At 45.3% G+C, this 25,809-nt stretch overlaps 1 protein-coding gene across 1 annotated transcript; it reads left to right on the plus strand.

Moving 5' to 3' along the window:
• Positions 1-251: 251 nt before the first annotated feature.
• On the plus strand, positions 252-17,492 carry MYL3 (myosin light chain 3). Its single transcript, XM_033069097.1, has 7 exons — positions 252-376; positions 7,284-7,311; positions 10,896-11,045; positions 13,723-13,896; positions 14,696-14,773; positions 14,959-14,993; positions 17,215-17,492. Exons 1-6 carry the CDS (start codon positions 254-256, stop codon positions 14,985-14,987), a joined length of 582 nt encoding a protein of 193 aa, XP_032924988.1. The 5' UTR covers positions 252-253; the 3' UTR covers positions 14,988-14,993; positions 17,215-17,492.
• The last annotated feature ends 8,317 nt before the right edge of the window (positions 17,493-25,809 follow it).

Here is a 25,809-nt window from a genome sequence, read left to right on the forward strand (position 1 = left end):
CCAGAATCTCTTTTCCATGGAAGTGTTAATTGGGAACAATGCCGCATCCAAGGGCAGGATCCAGGGCAGATCCAAAATAGCCGGGCCCAGTGTTGTCCTTTTATAGCCCTGGCCATTGTGAGCATGGCATGTGACAGGTCAGGGAGGGACAATTGCCACTTGCCGAGGGGATAAAGCCCACCCAGCCCCGCTCCTCCTGCAGCAGCTCCTCTCTCTGCCTTCCCCACCCTCTCCTCTCCTTCCCAAACCTGCCATGGCTCCCAAGAAGCCCGAGCCTAAGAAGGCCGAGCCTAAGAAGGAGGAACCCAAACCGGCGCCTAAACCAGCGGAACCAGAGCCCAAAAAAGAAGTGGAATTCAACCCGGCTTCGGTCAAGGTAGGTGGATACTGGGAGTTGATATCCTCAAAAATTAGCTGGGAATTGGGTTTGTGCCGAAAAGTGAATGTCCCATGAGGGATAAACACTGCAGGGCATGGGATGGTTTCTTTGTCCTTTGGGAAAAAGGATTGTCATTTGGGAATTGTCCTTTGGGAAAAGGATTGTCATTTGGGAACTGTCTTTTGGGAAAAGGATTGTCATTTGGGAGAAAGGATTGTCCTTTGGGAATTATCCTCTGGGAAAAGGATTGTCATTTGGGAAAACGAATTGTCCTTTGGGAAAAAGAATTGTGCTTTGGGAATTATCCTTTGGGAATTATCCTTTGGGAAAAGGTTTGTCCTTCAGGAATTGTCTTTTGGGAAAAAAGGATTGTCCTTTGGGAATTTTCCTCTGGGAAAAGGATTGACATCTGGGAAAAAGAATTGTGCTTTGGGAATTATCCTTTGGGAAAGGGCATTGCCTTTGGAAAACGAAGAGGAGCTTCTCTTTTTAGGGGGAATTGGGAGTAGACAATCCCAGAATCAGGGAATCCCAGAATCCTGGAAGGGTTTGGATTAGGACAGACATTAAATCCCATTCCATGGGCAGGGACACCTCCCACTATTCCGGGTTGCTCCAAGTGTCCAGCCTGGCCTTGGGCACTACCAGGGATCCAGGGGCAGCCACAGCTGCTCTGGGAATTCCATCCCAGCCAGGAATCCCTTCCCAATATCCATCCATCCATCCCTGCCCTCCGGCAGTGAAGCCATTCCCTGTGTCCTGTCCCTCCATCCCTTGTCCCCAGTCCCCCTCCAGCTCTCCTGGATCCCTTCAGGCCCTGCCAGGAGCTCTGAGGTTTCCCTGGATCCTTCCCTTCTCCAAGCTGGACATTCCCAACATCTCTGGATCCTCAAAAAGCAGTTTCCCCTCAGGAAAACATGGGAATTTTGTGAGAAAGGGAATTAAGTTGCTTTGTCTCCTCAGTTTTTAAATCCTTTTCCTCTTCCACACGGGACCGAGTCCTGCAGCTCAGGATTTGGGACAGAGGTAGGACAAAGGGAGCCTTGAATTCCAAATTCCCTGTAAATCTTTATAGATTGCTAAAAAAACCCCGATGATTTGTGAAATATCAAGAAATCAAATCCTGAGGAATCCAATTTTGGGGAAGAGTTGACAGGAATGTTTCCAGAACTGGTGCCGTGCTCCCAGAACAATTCCATGACCTTGGGAAAGAGGTTGGTGATGGGATCCAGCTCTATGCTTAACATTCCAGTGCTGGGAAAGGACAGGGACAAAGGGAACGAGTCCCCTTGGAGGCACAGGGCAGCATTATAAAAACCCCAAACCCCAAAATTGGCATCACTCAAAAAAAAAAAAACAAAAACAAAACCAAACCCAAAAAAACCCACAAAACTTTATTTTTTGATCAAAGCAATTCCATGCACCACAAATTTCTTTTTATCTTAGAAAAAAATTAATTCTTAATTTTTTTAAATTACTCTACATAATTATTTGGGAAAATTAATATTTTTCATGGAAATTTTTATTTTTCCCTTCAGCACAATTTGGAATGAAGAAAGTTATGTATTTTAGAAATCTTATATAAATTATAGAGTTCTTAACCCATTTTTTAGGTGCTAAAAGTTTGTCTGGAATTTCTAAAAAAATAAACAAATGCCAATCCAGTGCTGCTGTGAGAACATCCCTTCCATGCTGCAGGGAATATCCCATTCCCAAATTTTGGATCAGGGAAATTGGAAAACACAGAGTTGGAGTCTGGGGCATTTTTATTCCCAACCTCACAGAAAGGGGAGGGGATATTTCCTGGGAAAGTTTCCTGGGAAAGTTTTCCTGGGAATTCTTTAATTTGATCAGGAATGCCCTTGTCTGTTTGTGCAAATTCCTGCTCCATAAATCCAGCTCTGCTGGAGCCCAGAATCCCTTCCCAATGTTTGGAAAAATGCTTTAATGAGGCTTGGAATTCTCCAAATATCCCAATTTCTGCACTGCAGGATGAAATTAATTCTTATTTCCAAAATCAATGGATAAGAAAAGTTGGAAAAACAAACTCATATCCAAACAAAATGTTCAAAATCCATCTTTTTATGGGAATGTCTCAAATTATTTCTATTCTCAAATTATTTCTATTCCCAAATTATTTCTATTTCTTCCAGATTTTATTGGTTATGTTTGGAATTTTAGGACTTTTTTTAGCCTCTAAAAGGTCTCAGTATAAAAATATTCCTGTGGTAGGGAAAGGTACTTGTTGTTGGAATTTTCCTCTCCCAATCCTCATAATGATCCTAGGATTTTATTTGGCACCTGGAATTATATCAGTTTCCCATTTTTTTCTCTCTTGTTTTTTGGATACTCCCAGTCTGTTTTTTTGTGTCTGTTGGGATTCCACTTCCAGGGGCCTAAATGTGGGATCCATCCCTTAACTTAAGCCATTATCCCAAATTTTTGGCATTTCTCACACACCCATTCCCATCGAATTTGATCCAACGCTCTGAAATTTTCAATGTCCCAAAGATTTCCCAAATTTCCAAGAGTGGGTGCAATTGGATGTTTGCAACTCACCCAAAAGAGATTTTGGAGGATTTATTTCTACCTTTCCCAGAAGAGTTGGGCTCATTCCTTGGAAAATATTTTTTTAAGAAAGTGTTTTTCTAGGGTGATCCCATAACTTTTTATTTTGAGGAATAAATTGTCCTGAAAAAATTTGGCAGAAAAAAAAAATTGTATTTTCCATACATTTAATTAATTCCCACCTGGAAGCTCTTTAATAGGGAAGTGCATTTTCCCAGGAATATATTTGGATTCTGTGAAAAATAATCTGAAAAATGAGATTGATGGTGAGAATTGCTCCTTGGGCTTTAACCATGGGAAAATGGATCACTGGATTTAAATCCTCAGCAAGGAACAGGCAGAAAATCTCTGGAAGTTCATCCCTTGGGGTGGTGCCAACCTCCTATATCCGGGTGGGCTGAGTCACCCCTGGGTGATGCTGAGCTGGGATAAAGGGAGATGAGATGGGAATTTGGGAATTTGGGGACCTGGGAGCCAACATTTCGATGGCTAAAGCTGGATGAGGTGATGGGGATAAAAATCCACAGGGAGACAGCTGGGAGGGCCATGGTTTTCCACAGGGAGTTATCCATGATAACATCACATTTTCCACACTTTCCTGAGGGAAAAACAGCCAGGAATTATTTTTGGGGAGCGCTGGGATCTCAAGACCTTGTGCAAACCTCACTGAAAAGTGCCTGAGCTAAAGATTGTGGACCAGTTCTGATTCCATGAGAACCTCTGGTAAAACTCCCCCATGGACAAGCAAATTTCACAGAGTGGCACAGTTTAACAGGTGCAGCTGCATGGCATTTTATTTATTTTTTATTTGGAAGGACGTTGAGATGCTTGAGCACATCCAGAGGAGGAACAGTGCTGGTGAGGGCTTGGAACACAAACCTGTGAGGATTTTGGAACACAAACCTGTGAGGAACAACTGAGGGAGCTGGGGGTGTTTATCCTGGAGAAAAGGAGGCTCAGGGGTTCTTTATCACTCTCTACATCCCCTGAAAGGTGGCTGTGCCCAGCTGGGGTTGGTCTCTGACAGAACCAGGGGACACAGCCTCAAGCTGTACCAAGGGAAATATAGGTTGAGTACAGCAGAAAGTTTTTTACAGAAAGAATAACAAAGTGCTGGAATGGTTTGCCTGGGAGGTGTTGGAGTCACCATCCCTGGATGAGTTTAAAAAAGCCTGGATGTGGCACTGGGTGCCTTGGGTTAGCTGAGGTTGGACTCGATGATTTTGGAGGTCTCTTCCAACCCAGTGGTTCTGTGATTCTGGAAAGCCCTGCAGGGACACTGGGAAGGAAAATCTTCTTCCCTTTTCCTGCAAGGACAGATGGAAAAGCATCCAGAGTGGGAGCAGCAGCAGGAGTGGTGAATCCTGCTGGATTTGCCTGTTCTGCAGAGTTGGAGCATTCCACAGGTGGGGCTGGGAAAGGGAAGCTTCCCTTGGGATAATTTTGGGGAGGTTCTCTTGGGAGATGTGGAGTGGATTATTCAGTTGAATCCCACTCCAGGGATGGAATAATTCCAACTGCCAGGCCCCTCCACCCTCAGGCAATTCCAGCTCCTGCAAAACCCAGCTCCAGGAGCTGGAGCTCTTTGAAATGTCCTGGCCTTTGGCCTGGAACTGTCCTGAAAAATCAGCAGGAATGAGCTGCCCCAGAGGCACTGGGATAACAGGATAATGTGGGGACAGGAGAGCTCTGCTTTTGTTCCCAAAATAATCCTTCTCCAACACAGTCCCACTTCCAGAGGGCCCAAAACTTCAGAAAATTATAGAATCCCAGAAGCTTTGGGTTAGAAGGGACCTTGAGGATTATCCCAATCCACCTCTGCCATGGCAGGGACATCTCCCTGTCCCAGGCTGCTCCAAGCTCATCCAGCCTGGCCTTGGACACTTCCAGGGATCCAGAGGCAGCCACAGCTTCTCTGGGAATTCCTTTCCAGCACCTCTCCACCCTCTCAGCCAGGAATTCCTTCCCAATATCCCATCCAGCTCTGCCCTCTGGAATTTTAAGAGCAAAGAGAAAATAAAGAATATTTTTGTGAGGTTTTTATGCAGCAGCAACCTCTGCATGACCTTGACAAAGATTCAGCTTAATTTTCCTGTTCCTGAAATATTTGGCTTTGGAATTCAAGCTGGAATTAAGGGTTGATTTCTGTTTTTACTCCCCTTTCCTTCAGAGGGCTGGAGCTGTTGGAGACTGGATCAATGCTCATCCCTGGATTGGAGGAGTTTATATCCATCATAATTACTGTGGGACGTGATGGGAGAGGGGGTGATGGCAATGTTGTGTATTAATAGGATTAAAAAGGTTTTAGTGGAAGAAAAAAACCCCACAGGATGGTGAAATCCAAATGTAACCTCAACCCCAGGATCCTGATCCTGATGGTTTTCCTGGCCTCTTTCCAGCTCCTGCATTTCTGTCTCCTGAATCAATGTCCCAAGGGAACAGTAAAAAAACCCCAAAAAAACAACAACAAAAACCCCAACCAAACAACCCCCCTCAACCCCCCAAAAAACCCTAATAAAATAAATAAATAAATGAAAAAAAACTCTAAAATCCAAACTCCTCTTTCTCCTGAGCGATCCCTGCCATGGCCAAGAGAAAATCTTGCTGTAAATTCTGGATTCCTCGGTGTCCTATGAAAAACCAGGAATGTTGTTTCACTCTTGGAAGGGCTCCATTGTCTGAATGCTCCAGCTCCTGACTGCTGGGTGACAACAGATTTATTAATAGGACTGATGTCAGGCTTAGCCATGCCTGGCTTAGTGTGGAGGGGTTTATTGGGATTGATAAAAATTCCAGGAGATTGGAAGTTGTGAATGACGCCAGCAGGGCTGAGGGTGGAGTTAATCCCTCCTGGAGCCCCCAGGACAAAGCCAGGGAAAGAATCCAGAGGCATCAGGATGCAGCTGATGGCAGCAGGTGAGGGCTCCCTGCAGCCAGGATTGCTGGAGGTGAGGAAAGCTGGAACCAGCTGATGGAAAGGTTGGGATTTGGATGGGTGGTGTCCTCACGGGATGTGCAGCATTCAGGGCAGGATAAAAATGGGAATTGCTCTGTCTCATTGTGGATTTGGGCCAAACCACACCACTGGGAGCCTTGGATGGGAATGTCCTGCATTTGAAACCTCCATTCCCAATGGAAAAAAACGCAGGGTGTCCTAGTTTGGAGGAGAGGTGTCTGCTGAGAAAGGCAGGAGCTTCTCTTTGAAATGGAGAATGTAAACCCCCTCCCTCCAAATTATTATCATTTTGAAATGAAGGGGCTCTCAGGCAAAGATATGGGAATTAGGAATAACAGTTCTTTACTAGGGAAATTAAAATAGAAATACAGCACTACAAAGAACAAACCCCAAACCCTGACACAGTCAGAGTACAACCTGACACCCGTCAGGCAGGGTGTTGGCAGCAGTCCCATCCCATGGTGGCTGCATCCTCCTGCAGTGACAGATGTGGCTCAGTTGGAGCAGTGCTCCTGTACAAGGTGCAGTTTCCCTTTAAAGGTCCAGTGGTGATGTGGAGAAATCCGGTTTTCCTCTGGAGTCCAGTGGAGAAAGGGGCTCCCTTAGTGTCCCAAAACCTCTGTTTTATCTTGGTAAGAAATGTTGGGCCCTTCCCCCTGTCTAGAGCAACTCCCAATGGGATGCAGTAATTTTATCAGTGCCACAGTGGGACTCAATGGCCATGAGCAGAAAATGATTGGCTGGAGGAAGGATGGGCTGTGAAAAGATAAAGAACACTGCCCTGCCTGGTTTCAATGGATGCCCATTAGCAGAATATCTCCCACAGAGATCAGGATCACTGCCCCACCCTCAACAGATGCTGATAGAATAGAAACCTTTTATCACACTCTGTATTGTAACCCCAGACACAGGGAAAGCTCAGTTCTTCTGAAGAAGATCCCTTTCACTGGGCTATTTCCCACAGGGAAGCCATCCTAGTACCCCCCAAGGAACAGGGGAATGCAGAGTCAGGGACTCATTTAGAATGGAAAAGTCCTTGCAGACCATCAGATCCAACAATTAATCCAAGGCCATCATTGTCCCCAGGTGCCACATCCACGTGGATCTGAAATCCCCCCAGGAGTGGAGGCTCCCCCTGTCGTGGGCAGCCTTTCCTGGGAAGATTTCTCCCAATACCCGACCTGAACCTCCCCTGTGTGACCAAGTGTCCAAGGGCAGCTTGGGCAGGGCTTGGAGCAGCCTGGGCTAGTGGGAGGTGAATCCTTCATGGAACTCCCAAACCCCAGGGATCATAAAACTGAGACTAAACCAATTTCTTCATATCTGCTTAATTTTTTTTCTTTCTTATCAGTTTTCTTCTCTTGTTTTTGTGTCTTGCAGGTGGAATTCACCCCTGACCAGATTGAAGGTGAGGAAGATTTTTTTTCTCTTCTGGCCTTAGTAAATTCATCCCTGGGAAGTGCTGGGATATTGGAACAACTTTGGGAAGGCTGAGCTTTAATTCTTTAATTCCTGGCTTTTCTTCTGCTCCTCCTCCAAATCCTTCCCTCAAAAAAACCCAACAAAAACCCCAAAAAACAAAAAAAAACCCGAAAACAAAACAAAAACCACAAAAAAAAATCACACCAAATAAACCCCACAAACAAAAAATAACAACAATACAAAAAACCAAAAAAACAAAAAAACCAAACAAACAAAACCAAAACAAACAAACAAACAAAAAAACAAAACAAAGAAACCCCAACACACACACAAAAAAAGCAGGGAATTCATGTCCCATTTTCAGGAGTTACACCCCCAAAGCAGCTCAAACACAGATTTTTCTTTAGGGAAAAAACCCACAAATATCAATATTTTCAAAGGAAAACCCTCCACTCTGCTTCAGAGAATTCTTCCTGCTTTCCATCAGAACTTAATGTGTTCCAGCTCTCCCAAATCCAGCAAATAAAGCCAGGCATGGAATTTCTTTATCCTTTCAAAGCCAAACATCAGCATCGATTTCCAAACCCTTTGTCCCAGCTCAAGAAACTGATCCCAAAACCTCCTGCCTGAAGTCCTGGGAACCCTGGGACTGCAGCTGTCCCCTTTCCCTCAGAAACCACCCTGGCTTTTATGGGATAATTGATGGAGGGAATCAAACATCTGGCAGGATTTGTCTTTGTTCTTTAAATGCTTGGGAGAGCCCCGGAGAGATGGGAGTGGGGAAGGGGTTAATTAGAACCGGGGAAAATCAATCAGAGAGGAGAGATGTTTAATTATCACCTCCCTGCTGAGCAGAGGAGGATCCAGGTGTCTCAGGGAGGTTGGGTTTGTCAGCAGATCCCACAGCAGCAGGAATTCCATCCCAGGGTGGGATTTTCCTGCCCTGTCACCAAAACTTTGGGTTCTGGCAGCTGACTCCAAATCCAGGTGGTGGAGGAGAAACAGCACCTCAAGGGCTTTCAAAACCCCCCAAATTCCTTCTTTTTGCCAAGGAAAAGGTTGTGTGGAGAAAAAGCTTCCCTGAAAGGATTCAGGGTGGATATTTTGGTCCCCAAAATGTTGCTGCAGGAGAAGAATTGATGGTCTGGGGTGCAGCTTTGTGGAGCAGCCCCATTTTTAGGTGTCCTGCCCATCCCTCATGGCAATGTCTGTTTGGAATCCTGGATTTGGGCCTCTCCAGCTCCCAGAATTGCTGGGAGGGGGGATAGGAACTGTTCCAGACGGGCAGAGAGGCAGCAATCAGGAGTCTGAAAACGTCCTTTGCTCCTGGCCAGAGCGAGGGCAAAGGACACCGAGGTGGTTTTGGTGCTTGGAGGGGAATTTCATGGAGTCAGCAAATGCAAATGAAAAGATTAAAATAGTAGGGGGGAAAAAAACCACAAAAAAACCACCCCAAAGCCTTGGAAATCGGAGCTGTTGGGAATTTGGCTGGATTGGGAATCTTCAGGAGATGGTGCTGGAGTGGGGATGGGTGAGGAGCTCAGGGAGGTGGGAATATTTCCAATTATTCCTCAGCCACCTGGAGCTGGGAAGGGGACTCTGCCCCCACTGAATTGCCAGCAAGGAGCCCAGGAAAATCCACGATTGCCCTCTGCTGGAATGAGGGGCTGGAAAGGGATCAGGGTTCTGCCCAGGGACAGGAGGAAGGAGGAGAGTGGAAAGAAGGAAACAAGGGAATGTTAATTAGTCCCAAATGAGAAGGTTCAGTGTTGTTTGGAAGTGATGGATGAAGAAGGAAATGAGGAAAATTGGAGTGGAATGATCAAAATGGAAAGGGAGGGTGAAAAGAGGAGAGGAAAATCCAGCAAAACTGAAAGAAGGAAGGACAGAGGGAAAGGAGCACAGGAAAATAAAAAAAGGGAGATGGAATGAAGAGAAGGAATTGGGGAAGAGGGAGAAAATCTGTGGTGCTGAATGGTTGAGTGAATCAGGATTTAGGGAAAAGAGGATAATCTCCCAGAGTCTGGAAAAATGGGAAGGAAATAAAGGCGGAAAAGTAACAGCAGCACAAGGGGCAGATCCAGGGATTAAAGCCAAGGGGATTTTTGTGATCAGTTGTGGATGGTGCACTGGGAAGTCAAGGATAACAGAGAAGTTAAAGGATTGAGGATGAAGTTAAAGGATTAAGGATGAAGTTAAAGGATAAAGTTAAAGGATAAAGGGTGAAGTTAAAGGATAAAGGATGAAGTTGAAGGACCAAGGATAAAATTAAAGGATGAAGGATGAAGTTAAAGGAAAAAGGATTAAGTTAAAGGATAACAATAAAGGATAACACCAGTTACTGCTGCTCCCTGGGATCCTCCTCTGACCCTGCAATTCCAGCAGGGAAAGGAGAGCCTGAGGAGCTGGAGTGTCTGGGGCTGGACCCATGAGAATCATGGAATCATTCCATTTGGAAATGATCCTTGAGAGCATTGATCCCAACCTTCACCCCAAGACCAACATCCTCAAGCACCAGATCCCCAGGAATCAGTGGTGGAAAGGAGAACCTCTGCCATGGGAGCGCTGGGACCAGGGTCCTGCTCCTCCTGAGGGAGGGACTCGGCTTGGGGGGATGGGAAACCTCTGAGGGAACGTCCCTGGCTGTCCCTGGATGTCCCTGTGTGTCCCTGTCTGTCTCTGTCTGTCTGTCCCTGTCTATCCTTGGGGTTCCCTGTCTGTCCCTGAGTGTCTCCATGTGTCCCTGGGTGTCCCTGTCTGTCTGTCTGTCTGTCTGTCCCTGAGTGCAGGGAGGGTCAGAGCAGACCCAGGCTCTGCTCCAGGCCCAGCAATGGCACCAGAGGAACGGGCAGGGACTGATCCCAGGAACTGCCCCTGCACAGGAGGCAGAACTTCTGCCCTGGGCAGGGACCGAGCTGGAACAGAGCCCTGGGAGGGGCTGGACTCTCCTCAGCGGGGATATTCCAGCATTATCTGGATGTCATCCTGAGCCCTTTGCTCTGGGATGGCCCTGCTGGAGCAGGGAGGTGCCACCAGGTGCCCACTGTGCTCCCTTCCATTCTGGGATTCTGGGATAAGGTTTTCCATGCAGCTTCCCCCTCTTGCACGCTGCCTGCTGGGTGATAATCCCAGTATTTTCCCTGGCACATCCCATTTCCAGCTCCTAGAGTTGCTCCTGGAGCTCGGGGTGCTGGGTCCGTGCTCTCAAAGTATCCAAAATTTCATCCAAATCTGGTTCTCCCATGAGCAGAGCTGCTGAGGAATCCTGGGCCTTCCTGAGTGCTGTGAGGAGCTGGAAAGCTCCCAAGGCCAGAAATTTCTCCCATTTTCCACACTTTCTGATGTTAACTGAGATGGAAATACCGCAGGAGAAGCATTTTGACCTCTCCAATCCCATTCCTGGTAGAACCAGAAAATGCAGGGAAGGAGGAGCACAAACATCAGAGATAACAGAGCTCATCCAAATTTTTCCCAAACCACAGAACGAACAGTCAGGCACTCAGGGAGGGAAAGTTTGGATTTATCTTTATCCAGGGGAGCACAGAATGAATTTCCCATTTTCCCTCACAGAATTTAAGGAAGCGTTTTCCCTTTTTGACCGGACGCCCAAGTCGGAGATGAAAATCACCTACGCCCAGTGTGGAGATGTCCTGAGGGCCCTGGGGCAGAACCCGACCCAGGCTGAGGTCATGAAGCTGCTGGGCAGACCCAAACCTGAAGGTTGGTGGCCTCCTCTGTTTGTTTTGGGAAAGGGAACTCCCAGAATTATTCCTGGGGAAGGTGAGGCCTCAATTTTTTAAGCGTGGAATAACTCAGGATATGGAACCAGCAGAAAGGGAGGAAAAGTTGGTCTGGCAGTCAAGATAATTGTCCCAAATTGAGGGGAATTAATTAATTAATTTCACAGCCTTGGGTATCAATGTGTTCAAAATAACAATTTTTTGCTTTTTAAAATTGCATTTATGGAGGTATTAACATGTTTTTCCTAAATTTTGGGTATTTCCAGCACATCCAGAGAAACAAAGGGGTAACCTGGATGTAAGGATACGGATTGTTTCACAAGAGATGAGTGGGAAGGCCTGTAATGATTGCAGTGATTTCCTTCTGTATTCCATATTTCCCGCTTCTTCTCTCCCTTTTATCCAACATTTATCCAACATTTCAGTGCTCGTGCTGGATATCCCATGGTTGATTCCCAGCTGCCCCAGAATCCAGCATATCTTCCATTTCCAGGCTCTTCTCTCCTTTCACCCAACATTTATCACCACAGGTTTTCTACCCCATGCAGGATATCCCATGGTTAATTCCCAAATATGCCCAGAATCCTCCCAAACTTCCATTTCCAGGCTCTCTTCATCCTTAACCTCGAATTCATCACCACAGTTCTGCCTTCACAGTGGATATCCCATGGTTATTCCCAGATCTCCTAGAATCCAACAAATCTTCCATTTCCACGCTCTTCTCTCCCTTTATCCATTATTTATCCCCACAGTTCTGCCCTCACAGTGGATATCCCACAGTTAATTCCCAAAATCTTCCCAAACTTCCATTTCCAGGCTCTTCTCTTCTTTTATCCAACATTTATCACCACAGATGTTCTACTCCATGGTGGTTATCCCATCGTTATTCCCAACTCTTCCAGAATCCAACAAACCTTCCATTTCCACGCTCTTCTCTCCCTTAACCTGGAATTCATCACCACAGTTCTGTGTTCATGCTGGATATCCCATGGTTAATTCCCAAATATGCCCAGAATCCTCCCAAACTTCCATTTCCAGGCTCTCTTCATCCTTAACCTGGAATTCATCACCACAGTTCTGTCTTCACAGTGGATATCCCATGGTTAATTCCCAACTCTCCCAGAACCCCCCCAAACTTCCATTTCCACACTCTTCTCTCCCTTTATCCATTATTTACCCCCACAGTTCTGCCCTCACAGTGGATATTCCACAGTTAATTCCCAAGAATCTTCCCAAACTTCCATTTCCAGGCTCTTCTCTCCCTTTATCCAACATTTATCACCATAGATCTTCTACCCCATGGTGGTTATCCTATCTTTATTCCCAACTATTCCAGAATCCAACAAACCTTCCATTTCCACGCTCTTCTCTCCCTTAACCTGGAATTCATCACCACAGTTCTGTGTTCATGCTGGATATCCCATGGTTAATTCCCAAATATGCCCAGAATCCAACAAATCTTCAATTTCCACGCTCTTCTCTCCCTTTATCCAACATTTATCCCCACAGTTCTGCCCTCACAGTGGACATCCTGCAGTTAATTCCTAAGAATCTTCCCAAACTTCCACTTCCAGGCTCTTCTTTCATCCAACATTTATCACCACAGATCTACCCCATGCTGGATATCCCATGGTTAATACCCAAATATTCCCAGAATCCTCCCAAACTTCCATTTCTGGCTCTTCTCTCCCTTTATCCAACATTTATCCCCACAATTCTGCCCTCACAGTGGACATCCTGAAATAAATTCCCAAGAATCCCCCCAAACTTCCATTTCCAGACTCTTCTCTCCCTTTATCCAACATTTATCACCACAGATATTCTATCCCATGGTGGTTATCCCATCGTTATTCCCAACTCTTCCAGAATCCAACAAACCTTCCATTTCCACGCTCTTCTCTCCCTTAACCTGGAATTCATCACCACAGTTCTGTGGTCGTGCTGGGTATCCCATGGTTAATTCCCAACTCTCCCAGAATCCAACAAATCTTCCATTTCCACACTCTTCTCTCCCTTTATCCATTATTTATCCCCACAGTTCTGCCCTCACAGTGGATACCTGCAGTTAATTCCCAAAAATCCTCCCAAACTTCCATTTCCAGGCTCTTTTCTTTTATCCAACATTTATCACCACAGATCTTCTACCCCATGCTGGATATCCCATGGTTAATTCCCAAATATTCACATAATCCTCCCAAACTTCCATTTCTGGCTCTTCTCTCCCTTTATCCAACATTTATCACCACAGATCTTCTACCCCATGCTGGATATCCCATGGTTAATTCCCAAATATTCACATAATCCTCCCAAACTTCCATTTCTGGCTCTTCTCTCCCTTTATCCAACATTTATCACTGCAGATATTCTACCCCATGGTGGTTATCCTATCTTTATTCCAAACTCTTCCAGAATCCAACAAACCTTCCATTTCCACACTCTTCTCTCCCTTAACCTGGAATTCATCACCACAGTTCTGTGCTCATGCTGGATATCCCATGGTTATTCCCAACTCTCCCCAAATCCATCAAAGCTTCCATTTCCACCTTCTTTTCTCCCATTATCCAACATTTATCCCCACAATTCTGCCCTCACAGTGGACATCCCACATTTAATTCCCAAGAATCCCCCCAAACTCCCATTTCCCCCGTGTTTTCCAGAGATGAACTCCAAGATGATCGACTTTGAGACCTTCCTGCCCATGCTCCAGCACATTGCCAAGACCAAGGACACCGGGACCTACGAGGATTTCGTGGAGGGGCTGCGGGTGTTCGACAAGGAGGGCAACGGGACGGTCATGGGAGCCGAGCTCCGCCACGTCCTGGCCACGCTGGGTGAGGAAAACTTGGAATTCCCACCCCTCCTTTCTCCCTCCCTCTTTTCCCTTCGTGTTTTAGCTCTCCTATAAATATCTCGCTCCTGCATCGCCATATAATGATCCCAAAGTTTCCAACCCCGCCTGTTCCCTTGGTTTGTCCCCATTTTCTGCATTTCCAAGGGGTTCTTCCATCCTTCCCTTCTCCTTTCCCTCCCTGTTGTGTTTGATTTCTCATATAAATGTTAAATTTCCATCACCATAATTCCCAATTCCAACAATTCCCTTGGTTTGTCTTCATTCTGCTTCACCAAAACAAAGCCTCACAAACCAACAGGCACCAAATATTTAAATGATAAAATTAAATTAAATTAAACCCATCACTGATCCATGCCAACGATCGCAAATTTGACCTTGGAATCTTCTGGAACCTCAAACTCAGAGGAGAACTGAATTTTCAGAGAGATTTTTCCTCAGCACTTGGTTAAAACTGACCCAAAGCTTCAAGATTAGGCACTTAGACCAAGCTTATTCTTAGGAAAATGAGTTGTGCCCATAATATCCTGTGGGTTTCCTTAGTTGTCCTGTTTTTCTGGATTTTGGATCAAATTTACTCTCAAATTTGGATCCAGATTTTGTCAGGTTTGGAATTTAGATCAAGTTTGCAACTCCAAAAGGAGTTTTTCCCACAGTCAGCACCCCAATTTCCCCCAGGAGAAACCTCCCTCTCTTCTCTCTCACTCCCATTTGAGTTCTTCAGGAGCTTCCTAAATTCCTAAATCTGGGATTTTGATCCAGGGATTGTGTTTTCCATGCAGGGGAGAGGCTGACTGAGGAGGAAGTGGATAAATTGATGGCTGGGCAGGAAGATGCCAACGGCTGCATCAACTACGAAGGTGGGTGGGACCCCTGAAGGCTTCCTTAAAATATTCCAAACAAAGTTTGAATCCATGGAAATTCTGGAGCAAAATTTCCAAATTTTAACCCAATTCTGTGTCTCTAATTCTTCAGATAAACCCCATCTATGAAAGTTAATTATGTTTTCCATAGGATAACTGATCTTTCCCTCTTTTTTTCCCAGCTTTTGTGAAACACATCATGGCTAACTGAGCCCAGGTGAGTCTCCTCTGCCTTTCTCCTGGATTTCCTTCAGGATTGACTGGAAACTTCCAAGAATTAATATTTCCCACGTGCATTCACAAACCCCTGCTCCCAAACTCATAAAAAAGCAAGGAAATAGAACTGAGCTAATGAGAGAGGGGAGAAAACAGAAGGCAAAGAGATAAGGAGGAGTCAGGAATGTTTTCACCCCTGTGAGTACAATTAGTGGTTTTCTGTAAATCCAGCTCCCACCATCTCCTGTCAATGGATTGGTTTTCCAGGAAAAAGCCGGAGCTTTGTCCAACAGACCCAAACCACGGCACCACTGAGGGCATCTCAGAGGAGCTGGGCTTTGTTTCCAGGATTTCCTGGGCTGGGTTTATCCCAGTTTTACTGGAAAAGGTGCCCGCTGCCTTTGTCTGGCATTCCCTGGGTTTTGTCCCTGCTCAGCTCTTGGGGAAGGAGCTGAGCAACCCATCTCTTCTGATATCCTGGGAAAAGCTGTGCTCAGGTTTGGGCTGGATGTTTTGGGTTTCCTTTGTTTGTTTTTAGGCTTTTCCCTTGGCTCTGGTTTATTTTTAGGCCCGGCTTTGGTTTGGTTTTGGAGCTGATCTGTCTGTGCTGTGGTGACTTTTGATTCTGGGTCAAGTAAGAGTCACAACCAGGTTTTTCGGGAATTTTGTTCCAAGATATAACTTAACAAAATATAAACAAGCTAAAAAATAACCAGATTTGGTTTGGGCTTTTTTATCCCCCTTTTTTTTCTATTATTTTCCTATTAGAATCCATTTTTTCCTTTGAACTTGGACTTTTCCAACTGATTCCCAGTTTTTGAGAGCAAAGATCAGGAGCCTTGGTGTAATCCCAATCCATGGTCCCTGCCTGTTGTTTAGGGATGTTTTTAGGGATATTTTCAGTCCTCAATCCAAACTCACAGCCCCGGGAAATTCCCATTCCAATGGGAACCAACGTCAGCCACCAGAGGAGACAGAGTGAGCATGGAAATCTGGGAAGCTGGAAAACTGGAACAGCAATGGGAAGCAATTTCGCTTCTGATGGGTTTGGAAAGGGGGCTGGGAGCTTGTGATTCCCAGGAAAACAACATTCCTGGGATTTGCCAATGATCCTCGGTGTTGCATCCAGTGGTGGCAATTCCACCCTGGCTGTGGGGCTGCTGGTGTTGGTGCAGAAACACAAAATCCCAGAATGAGTGTGTGCAGGGGCTTTCATTGCAGAGCTCTGGGAATCAGGGGCACAAACCCAAATCTGACTCCACATGGATTCCAGAGGGACAGGTTTTTATTGCCTTTTCATTATGTAACTATATAATAATTATTAAACCCATATTGTTCTATTGTACACATTGATCTTATCCAAGCAGGGATTCTTGTCATTTCCATCAGGTCCCCAAATATCCTTTCTCATAATTCTTGGGTTCAGCCCCAATACTTTATGATTTTAGGTACAATCAGTCAATGATCATGTTTGGATTCAGCCCCAATACTTTAAGGTATTGATTCTTCTTTCCATTGCATTGTTTCTCATGATTCTCATTACAATTAAACAATAATATATATTCAATTTACCAAACAATTATCACATTTAACAATCCAATTATTTATCACATGATGATCACTCAGGTGCAGTCTCACATGATCCAATAAAGACAAATCCCAACATTCATTCCCAGGTCTGGTTCCCTTTCCCAGCCCTACCAGACCCAACCTTTCTTTCCACCCCTAAATTTGTTGTACACAATTCTACGATTTTAGAAACATTTTAACCCTTTGCTATCACTGGGATGTTTAGGGAAGCAGAAATGGAATGTGCACCCAGGAAGGAGTGAAGATCCTTTATCCCAGGATCTGAACTCGGTGGGAATCTGGAGCTGAGCCCCAAGTTCAGGAACAGCTCCGACCCTTGGCCATTCCCATGGGATGAGGAGACAAAGCAACACCTCTGGGTCAGGATGGAAACGGATTCCTCTCTCCTGATCTCCTTTTCTCCAGATTTCCTGAAGGAATTGGGACTATTTTATATGGAATTTTCTTACCAGGATTGGCTCCAGGTGTCAGGGATTGCTTCCCACGTTTTCTCCATCGCTGAGCTCAGGATTGTGGGATTGGGATGATTCCATGTTTGGGCAGCTCTCATTGATAAACTGAGGATGGTTCCTGGTGGAATTGTTAGTTCCTTCATTCTTCCTCTAATTCTTAAAAACATCTTTATCTTTCAGGACAAGATAAGCACCGAGAATCCCTCGGATTTCCACGTGCTGGAATTTCTCCTTGTTTTTCAGCCCAGAGCCCCAAAACGTGCCTAACTCCCTAAAGATATTTGGATATTTTTGTTTATTTTGCCTTGTTCCTCCATGGGAAGAGGGTGGATCCTGTGGAGATCCAACAGAAGAAACTGGAATGTGAACAGTGAATCCCTGGGAATTTCTTTAGGATGAAGGACATAAACAGAAATACAAAATTGAGGGAAAGGGAGGAATTCTTTTTATTAATAAATCAATCAATAAATGATTGATCCCCTTTTCCATCCCAAACTCCACTTTTTTTCCTGTGTTTATGGGACACCAGTATAAATCCCAGGAATAGCCTTCATCCTTATGGATAAACTGTGGAATTCCCAGAAATCAGCAACAAACAAAACCTTGCTGAGGTTTTTTTCTCTGCTTTGGATGATGGAAAATGAAGGATATAAAAGTAAAAAATCCCAAATTAAAGCAAAATTTGCTAAAATCCATCTTTTCTCCACAAGGATTCCTTCCCATTCCAATAATTTCCCTAGGAAACAAGGAAAAGTCTTCCCCAGAGGAAAATTGGAAGTTGTTCTAATAAACACATTCTGCTCCTGGAGTTTTTGCATTAAAATTGGGATTTTCCTCATCTTTGTTTCCTCGTTTCTGTGTCATGTGAGGGAAGGGGAAAAGGGAAAGAAACCCTGAGGGAAACCTCAGCAGAGGCCAAGGAAAGTTGAGAAGTGTGGAAAATCACGTGGATTGAGAGAGCTCCTTTTCTAGGGAATAATAATTGAAAAAGTAAGGAAAAAAAATATCCTCTGGGGCTGGAAAAAGGAGAGGTCAGGAGCTGGCAGAGCTTTTTAGGGAATGCCAAAGAACCCGGAGATGCAACAGTCCAGGAGCAGAAGGGGTTGTAAAAGCAGAGAAACTCTGAGTTTAATGGAGGAAAGATCAGTGGAATACTGGAATTCTGGGATACAAATGGATGGGAATGGCTGAGCAGGACAGGTCATTCCCACAGAGGATGGAAAAGAGAAAACAAACTGTTAAATTCCTTCCTTTTTCCTTTTTCCTTTTTCCTTTTTCCTTTTCCTTTTTCCTTTTCCTTTCCTTTTTCCTTTTTCCTTTTTCCTTTTTCCTTTTTCCTTTTTCCTTTTTCCTTTTTCCTTTCCTTTTTTTTCCCTTTCCTTTCCTTTTTCCTTTCCTTTTTTTTCCCCTTCCTTTCCTTTTTCCTTTCTCTTTCCTTTCCCTTTCCTTTCCTCCTGCTGGCTCCAGCAAGCCCCAATTCCCTGGAGCAGCCCCAATTCCCACACTGATAATCCATCCATGACCAAAACCTCCAGCAGCACAGCCAAGGAAAACAGCTCCCAAAAATCCCAGAGCTGCTTTTCCAGCCTGTCCCCAGTGCCTCCAGCTGCCAGAGGGGGACGTGCTCATCCCAACTTTCCCTGGATAAACACAGGACAGATCCTTTTCCCTGTGGCTTCCCACAGATCCCTCCAGGAGCACAAAGGAACAGCAAACAGCGGGGCTAAAAAAGGAAAGACCCAGGGGATGTGGCCAGATGGACAAGCACGGAGTGTTCCCAAGGTTGGATAAATATTCCACACTTGGAGGGAATTTCTGCAATCCCATTTTATCTCTGGGCTTCTTTTTAACCAAGAAATCCCCAAAACCCCCCCTGGAAACCAATCCTGGGCATGAACACAAACAGGAATTCCTGGTTTTGTTTTCAGCTCCTCTGGACAATTCCTTATTCCTGGTTTCCCAAATAAATATCCAGGTGTGACGGGATCCCCAAAAATCACAGAATCCCAGCCACAGAATCCCAAGAAACCCTCCCAGGTTCATCTCCTGCCTTTCCCACCTTTAGAACCTCACAGTCCTGTCTCCATATCCACGGATTCCGAGGATCAGGTGCAGCTCCTGGGCTGGAGGAGATTTCCAAGGATCCATTTCCATGTTGGATTCCATCTCTCACCTGAGATTCCCAGAATTGTTTGGCTTGGTAGGGAGCTTAAAGCTCATGGGATTCCAGTGTGAGAGAGATACCTGCCACAATCCCAGGACACTTTTAGGGATGAGGGCTGAGCTCCAGGCTGGGAATGGCACCAGGACAAAAAAAAAAACCGAGTTGGAATCTTCAAACTGAGTCCTGCATGATTCAGCCAATCCTTCCTGGATTAACAATTCCCAGAAATCCTGCAGATCCTTTTCCACCCCCTCTCCCTGAATCTGGGAAAATTCCCAGCCCTGGATCCCATGGCACTCCAGTGACTTTTTTTGGGATCCTGCATTTCCTTCCCGTGGATCAGCTGCAGGACGGAATTGGGAATGGGAATTATCCAAATGTGGATGTTTGCAAGCCCATGGATGTGCTGAGGATTCTTTTCCTGCATCATTTGGATCCCCCCAGGGTAAATTTAGAGCCTGAGCTGCATCCCCCAAATCCAGCTCCTGTTTTTAGGGATTCAATGGAACCACCTCGATTCCCCTTCACGGCTGAGGGAGTTTTACATCCTCTCCCAGCGTTTTTTCCACATTTCCCTCCTCCTATCTTTTTTCCTAGTGGAAAATTGCTCTTCAAGTGCCCTGAGAGTAAAAACCATCAATTAAAACCCCCTCATTACCCAAGGGTGAAACTCCACAGGCAGGAGTTTGCAGCTGGAGAGGAGAAAAAAGAGATTTTTGAATTCCTTGTTTTTGAAATTCCAGGCTGATCCAGCTCCCAGGTTGCTCCATCCTGACCAGGCCGTTAAAAGCAATGTTCAAACCCAAAGAACATCATCCTGTGAGGAAAATTAATGGAGCAGAACGCTCAGCTCCGCGTTCTGCTCGTGTCTGCTCCGGGAATGTTTGTTTGGAGAGGATTTAATGGAGAACAGGTGCTGGAGGCTGAAATTCGGGAATCAATGGGGCGGAAAAATGGCCAAAACAGAGCAGGTTGCAAACAACAATTCCAGGGAATATTAATGGCCCTGCTTGGATGTGAGGGAGGAATTGTGTTTTCGTGATTTCCTGAGGTTTTGAACCTCCTGGGGTTAGGCTGGGATTGGGCATGAGCATCATTCCCGGGAATCAATGTGGGTTTTTTCCTTCCAAACAGCTCAAAAAATGAAAATGTTCTTTCCAAAGGGAGACTGCAGTGTTTTGCATTCACATCCTGGTTTTTCCTTTTAGTCTTGAGAACAAATGGGATTTTCTTTCCCAGTTTTTATTTTTTTTTCTCCTTTCCCCACTTGTTTCTCCTCCAGTGCCAGCTGAAGAAAACAGTGGCAGGAAAGCTGGAAAAAGGCAAAAGGAGGAATATTTTTAAATCCATTATTAGGTTAATTGGAACTGATCAGGAGATGTCAGGAATGATTAAGGAATTCTGAAAAATCTGCTTTATTCTGGGAAAATCATCCATAGGATGAAATTGTGGGTAGGACTGGAGGAAAACCAAGGACAGCAAAGCAAAAAGCTGCAGATTTTGGCCCAAAAATCCCCCCTTGTTACAGAAGCATCACCAAGGGATGGATCCTGCCTGGATCCAGAAAATCCAGGCAGGTTTATTCCAGGAATTTGAGAAGCAAAGATCAGAGCACATCTTGGAATATCTTTTTTTCCAACTCACTGACAGTTTGCAAACAAATTTGGGATGGTAAGAAGGCAGGGAAGAGAGATTTTGGCAAAGCAAAGCCTTGTGATTATCTGGGAACTCTCTGGAACTTGGCTCTTTACTGGGATATTATTAAGGATCAAATTATTTGGCATTTAAACCAAAAAAAACAAAGTCAAGAATTAGAAATAATTCTCATTTTTCAGAATTTTTCCCTTTTCTACTCCCAGGAGAGAACGTTTGGGATGCACATTCTGCCTTCTCCCAGAAAACATTTTTGTTTTGGTGGAGGAATAAAAAACTCCTCGTCTGTGGTATTAATTCCCTGAACTTTGGGAGTGACACCAATTTTCCAAATGTCTGGAAGGAGGAGCTGGGAGCAGCTCTGGCACAGCCCCACCAATCCCAGGCTGGGAAACAAGCCCAGCTCACTCCCTGAGCTCAGCCCAGCAGCACCTTGGCTCCTTTGGGAATTTTCACACTTCCATGCACTTGACCTTTGCATTGCAACACTTGGCCCAGCTCTTTTTTTATTTCTTTTTTTCTTTTATTACTTTTTTTTTTTTTTTTTTCAGGATTTTGCTCATTGAAGGAGAAAAAAAATCAAAAACCAACGTCAGAAAGCTGCCAGGGAAATGGTTGGAAAAAAATAAAATTAATATAAAATCATTCTTGGGATGAGTTGTTGACATTCCTGGGAACTCCAGAGGTTCCAGATGTTTCCGGAACAGATGTTTCCCAACAGAAAACACCAGGATGTCCAAATCCCAGGAAAAGAGGGGGAGATTGGAGGAACCAGGGAAGAGGAGCAGGAAAAGCAATTCCCTGTGGGAAGGTTTCCAGCTTGGCTCTGGAATTGTGCTGGAGGCTGTGAGGGCTTCCCTGGGATCACCCTGGATCCCTGGCAGTGCCCAAGGCCAGGCTGGATGGGGTTTGGAGCAGTGTCCCTGTCCCTGGGGATGAACAGATCCTGATGGATGAACAGATCCTGATGGATGAACAGATCCTGATGGATGAACAGATCCTGGTTATCTGGGGGATTGGGAACTGAGGGGAACAGGAGCTGTTGGCTGGAATATGAATGGGACACTCAGCACGAGGATTTACACCAGAGGAATTAGGGAAAGACAAATTCCAAATAATTCCTGGGGCGGTGGGAGGTGTCCCTACCATGGCAGGGGTGCAGTGGGATGATCCTTCAGATCTCTTCAACCCAGCCCATTCCAGAATTCCAGAATGCCCTGCCCCAGCCCCAGGACAGCTCCAGGGATCACAAGGAGCCGTCCCAGTTTCCAGCCACATCCCTCCCTCACGTGCTGACACCGCAATTCCAGGTGCAATTCCCAGATGATGCTGCAATTCCAGGTGCAATTCCCTGCTCTCCCTGCTGACACTGCAATTCCAGGTGCAATTCCTTGCTCTCCAGCTATTTTTGCAATTCCAGGTGCAATTCCCAGCTGACACCGAAATTCCAGGTGCAATTCCCAGATGATGCTGCAATTCCAGGCCCAATTCCCAGCTGCTACAGCAATTCCATGTACAATTCTTTGCTCTTCCAGCTGCTATTGCAATTCCAGGTGCAATTCCCAGCTGCCACCACAATTCCAGGTGCAATTCCTTGCTCTCCCAGCTACTATTGTAATTCCAGGTGCAATTCCCAGCTGCCACCACAATTCCAGGTGCAATTCCTTGCTCTCCCAGCTACTATTGCAATTCCAGGTGCAATTCCCAGATGATGCTGCAATTCCAGGTGCAATTCCTTGCTCTCCCTGCTGACACTTCAATTCCATCCACAATTCCCTGTTCTCCCAGCTGCCACCACAATTCCATGCACAATTCCCTTCTCTCCCAGCTGGTTTTTTCCTCCCTCACACATCAGACTCAGTCAAAAATTCCTCCAGGGATCAGCCAAGGGAAAATGACCTCGAACCACCCCAAGATGCCAAAGGAGCAGTTTTGGTTTTTTTCTCTGTTTTTCTGTTTTTCCATCCCCCCAAATTGACAACAATGATTTTTCCAACCATTCCCTCTCCTTCCCATTGCCTGGATGATCCTGAGTTATTCCTGCTTCCCAAAAAAACCAGAGTGGGGATAATTGTCCCTCTTCCCTCCCTTCATTCTCAAAAAACACACACACACACACACACACACACACAAAATTGGGGGTGTGCTTTGGGCTTGCTGGTTTTTTCCCCCCAAAAAAAGTTTGGAATGGATTTTTCTGTTATTCCTGGTGGCATTAACATCAGGAAATCAGAGCAGAAATGAAGAATCCATAGGGGGAAGCTCGGAATGGGAAGAGGAAAATGTTCCCAGCCCTTTGTGCAGCTCCAAGGGCGGAGGTGCTGACACCAGAACCCTTTGGAAGTGGGTGCAGGTAAAATTCCATCTCTTCTGGGAATCCTGGAATGGTTTGGATGGGAAAAAATCCAGTCCTTGAACACAGGCAGGGGCAATTTCCACTGTCCCAGGGTGCTCCAAGTGTTCAACCCAGCCTTGGACACTTCCAGGGATCAGGGGCAGCCACAGCTTTTCTGGGAATTCCATCCCAGCCCCTTCCCACTCTCCCAGGGAAGCATTTCTTCCTAATATTCCGTTTGAATTCCCCTCTTTCCATTTTAATCCATTCCTGGTGTCCTCTCCTTCTCTTCCTGTATAAAACCCCCCTCCCTCTCCTTAAATCCTGGAATTTGGAATGTTTTCCAAATCTCCCAAAACCTCCCTTCCTGCAGTGCCTGTTTGGAACCTGTGGCAAACACAGGAATGCCAAAATGTCCCTAAATTCTGTTACCAATGGAGAACATCAGTGACTCCCTAAAAATTCCCTTTGGGAATGCTGAGGGTTCAGGGATAAACCTGAACTCTGAGCTGGCCTGAACAAGAACTGGCTGCCCTGCATCCCTTTAATCTGTCCCAACTCCTGTTCTTGGCTGCAGCACAGGCTTGAAATAATCCCCAGATCGACTTCCTGAGCGCCATAAAAATGTCATTCCCAAAGCACGCTGGAAAAGCACCAAAGTTATTTATTCCTCACAAATATTCCTGCAATTCTGCCCTTTCTGGGCTGAGGGGGAAGCTTCCTGCAGGAGAAAAATGATGGGGAATGAAAAATTTCCCATCTGAGGGTTTAAAGCTGGGTGGGATATTCCAAATTTTCCCTGGGGTGCTAAAAACACTTCGGGATGTGGGGTTTGTTTTTTAAAAAAAAGGATCATGGAATATTCCAACCTTGGGACTCTCCCACTTAAAACCACTTCTCCTAAATCCAGGAGAAGCCTGATCCAAAATGTGCTGCCAAAAAGAAAATTCTTGATTGATCTTAAATGGTCTCTGGGGTCAAATTTTGGTTCCTACAGAAAAAAAGTGATTTAAATTAATTTATTTACATCAGCTAGGAATGGGATCCCACAATTTCCAGGAAATAAAGGAGGGAAAAAAAGTCTCATTTCTGTCCTGCCTGGGAAATATTTTAAGGAATATAATTAAAGAAATGAAACAGAATGAGATAATTAGTAAACATTTGAAGGGGCAGAAATAATTAATTAAATAAATAACAAATACTTGAATGGATAGAAATAACGAATTCAATCTAAATAAAGAAATATTTAATTAAATAAATAGATGTAATAAATTAAATTGGATGAAAGAACTGTTAATTATTTTAATGAATGTCATAAACACCCAACAGTTTTAACCCTTTATGTGTGTCTCCTACTATCTTTTTATTAAACCTTTTAAATCTTACCAAAACAATAAAACGTGTTTTTCACACATCTAATCAGGCAAATTTCCAGCTTGGAGCAGTTCTAAGTAGCTCTGGCCCAGAGGGAGGGAAGAATTCCCTGGTGAGGAATGATGGAAAAGGGGAGAAAACTTCCAGGGGGTTGAGGCACTTCCAGACACAGGATCTGTGCTTGGGAGCTGCCAGGAAATTCCTGTTTTCCCCCTACAAGTCTGGGAAGTTGGGTTTTCCAGGATAGCCAGGCTGGTGCTGCAGCTGGGATTCATTCCAGGTTTTGGGGTGGGGAAGTTTGTAGGAGATTGTAGGAGTGACAGTGGGTAGGATGGAGAGATCCCTAAAGCCAGGTCTGGAACTTTGGGTTTATTGCAAAGGGCGTGGGTGGAAGGGCCCTGCCTGGAGCTGCAGCCACAGCTCGGAGCAGGGCAGGGACAGAGTGAGGGGTGAGAGAGCAAGGGCTGAGAGAAAGAGCTCAGAGAGCGAGGGTCCTGCTACAATACAATAAATAAATACAATAAATACAATACAATACAATAAATCTTCTTCTGTGCTGAATATTCTAATTTCCACTGACCAATCTAATACAAGATACAAATCCTACAGCATTTACACACAGCCCGTAAGAATCATTGCATTACCATGCTGTGTTACACTTTAAACCCTTAAAATGACTCTTTGGGCTCCTCCTGCCGAGCCAGCAGGGTCTTCTCTGCCCTTGGACTGTCTGCAAGCAGAGGGGATTGTTCAATTCAGAGGGGATTGTTCAGTCCAGAGGGGATTACTTTCAACTGGCCATCCTGTTGTCTTCTAGTAACTTCTATTGTCTTATTCAGTAACTAAGGTTTGGTATCTCAGGGATGGCTTTCATTGCAATCTCGCTCATGGTTTCCATATTCTCAGAATCTTTTAGGCAATCATATTTATAAGGTTTTCCTGATTCATCCTTCCCAACAGGAGTCTCCACAGGAGGGGAGTTCTGGGAGCTTCTCCTGGGGAAGTTCAGTCAGGAAGAGGGAGCAGGGCTGTGTTCCCACATCCCAATTCCCTGCTGGGCTGAGGATCCCTGGACTGGGAGAAGTTCCACTTTGGGATGCCCAGGCAGCCTCAAATCTTCAATCCCAGATGGATTGGAAGGGATCTGAAGGATCATCCCATCCCACCCCAGCCATGGCAGGGACACCTCCACTATCCCAGGCTGCTCCAAGCCCAGTGTCCAACCTTTGGCCACTTCCAGGGATGGGAC

Source organism: Catharus ustulatus, chromosome 1 (genome assembly GCF_009819885.2).
Source record: "Catharus ustulatus isolate bCatUst1 chromosome 1, bCatUst1.pri.v2, whole genome shotgun sequence".
Taxonomy (NCBI): domain Eukaryota; kingdom Metazoa; phylum Chordata; class Aves; order Passeriformes; family Turdidae; genus Catharus; species Catharus ustulatus.

What these genes read in the sequence shown, in the direction of transcription:
- MYL3 (XM_033069097.1), top strand. Translation starts at nt 254, where the DNA reads ATGGCTCCCAAGAAGCCCGAGCCTAAGAAGGCCGAGCCTAAGAAGGAG. An exon ending in CACCCCTGACCAGATTGAAG is followed by an intron (nt 7,312 to 10,895) that starts GTGAGGAAGATT and finishes TTTCCCTCACAG; the next exon opens with AATTTAAGGAAGCGTTTTCC. An exon ending in CGGCTGCATCAACTACGAAG is followed by an intron (nt 14,774 to 14,958) that starts GTGGGTGGGACC and finishes TTTTTTTCCCAG; the next exon opens with CTTTTGTGAAACACATCATG.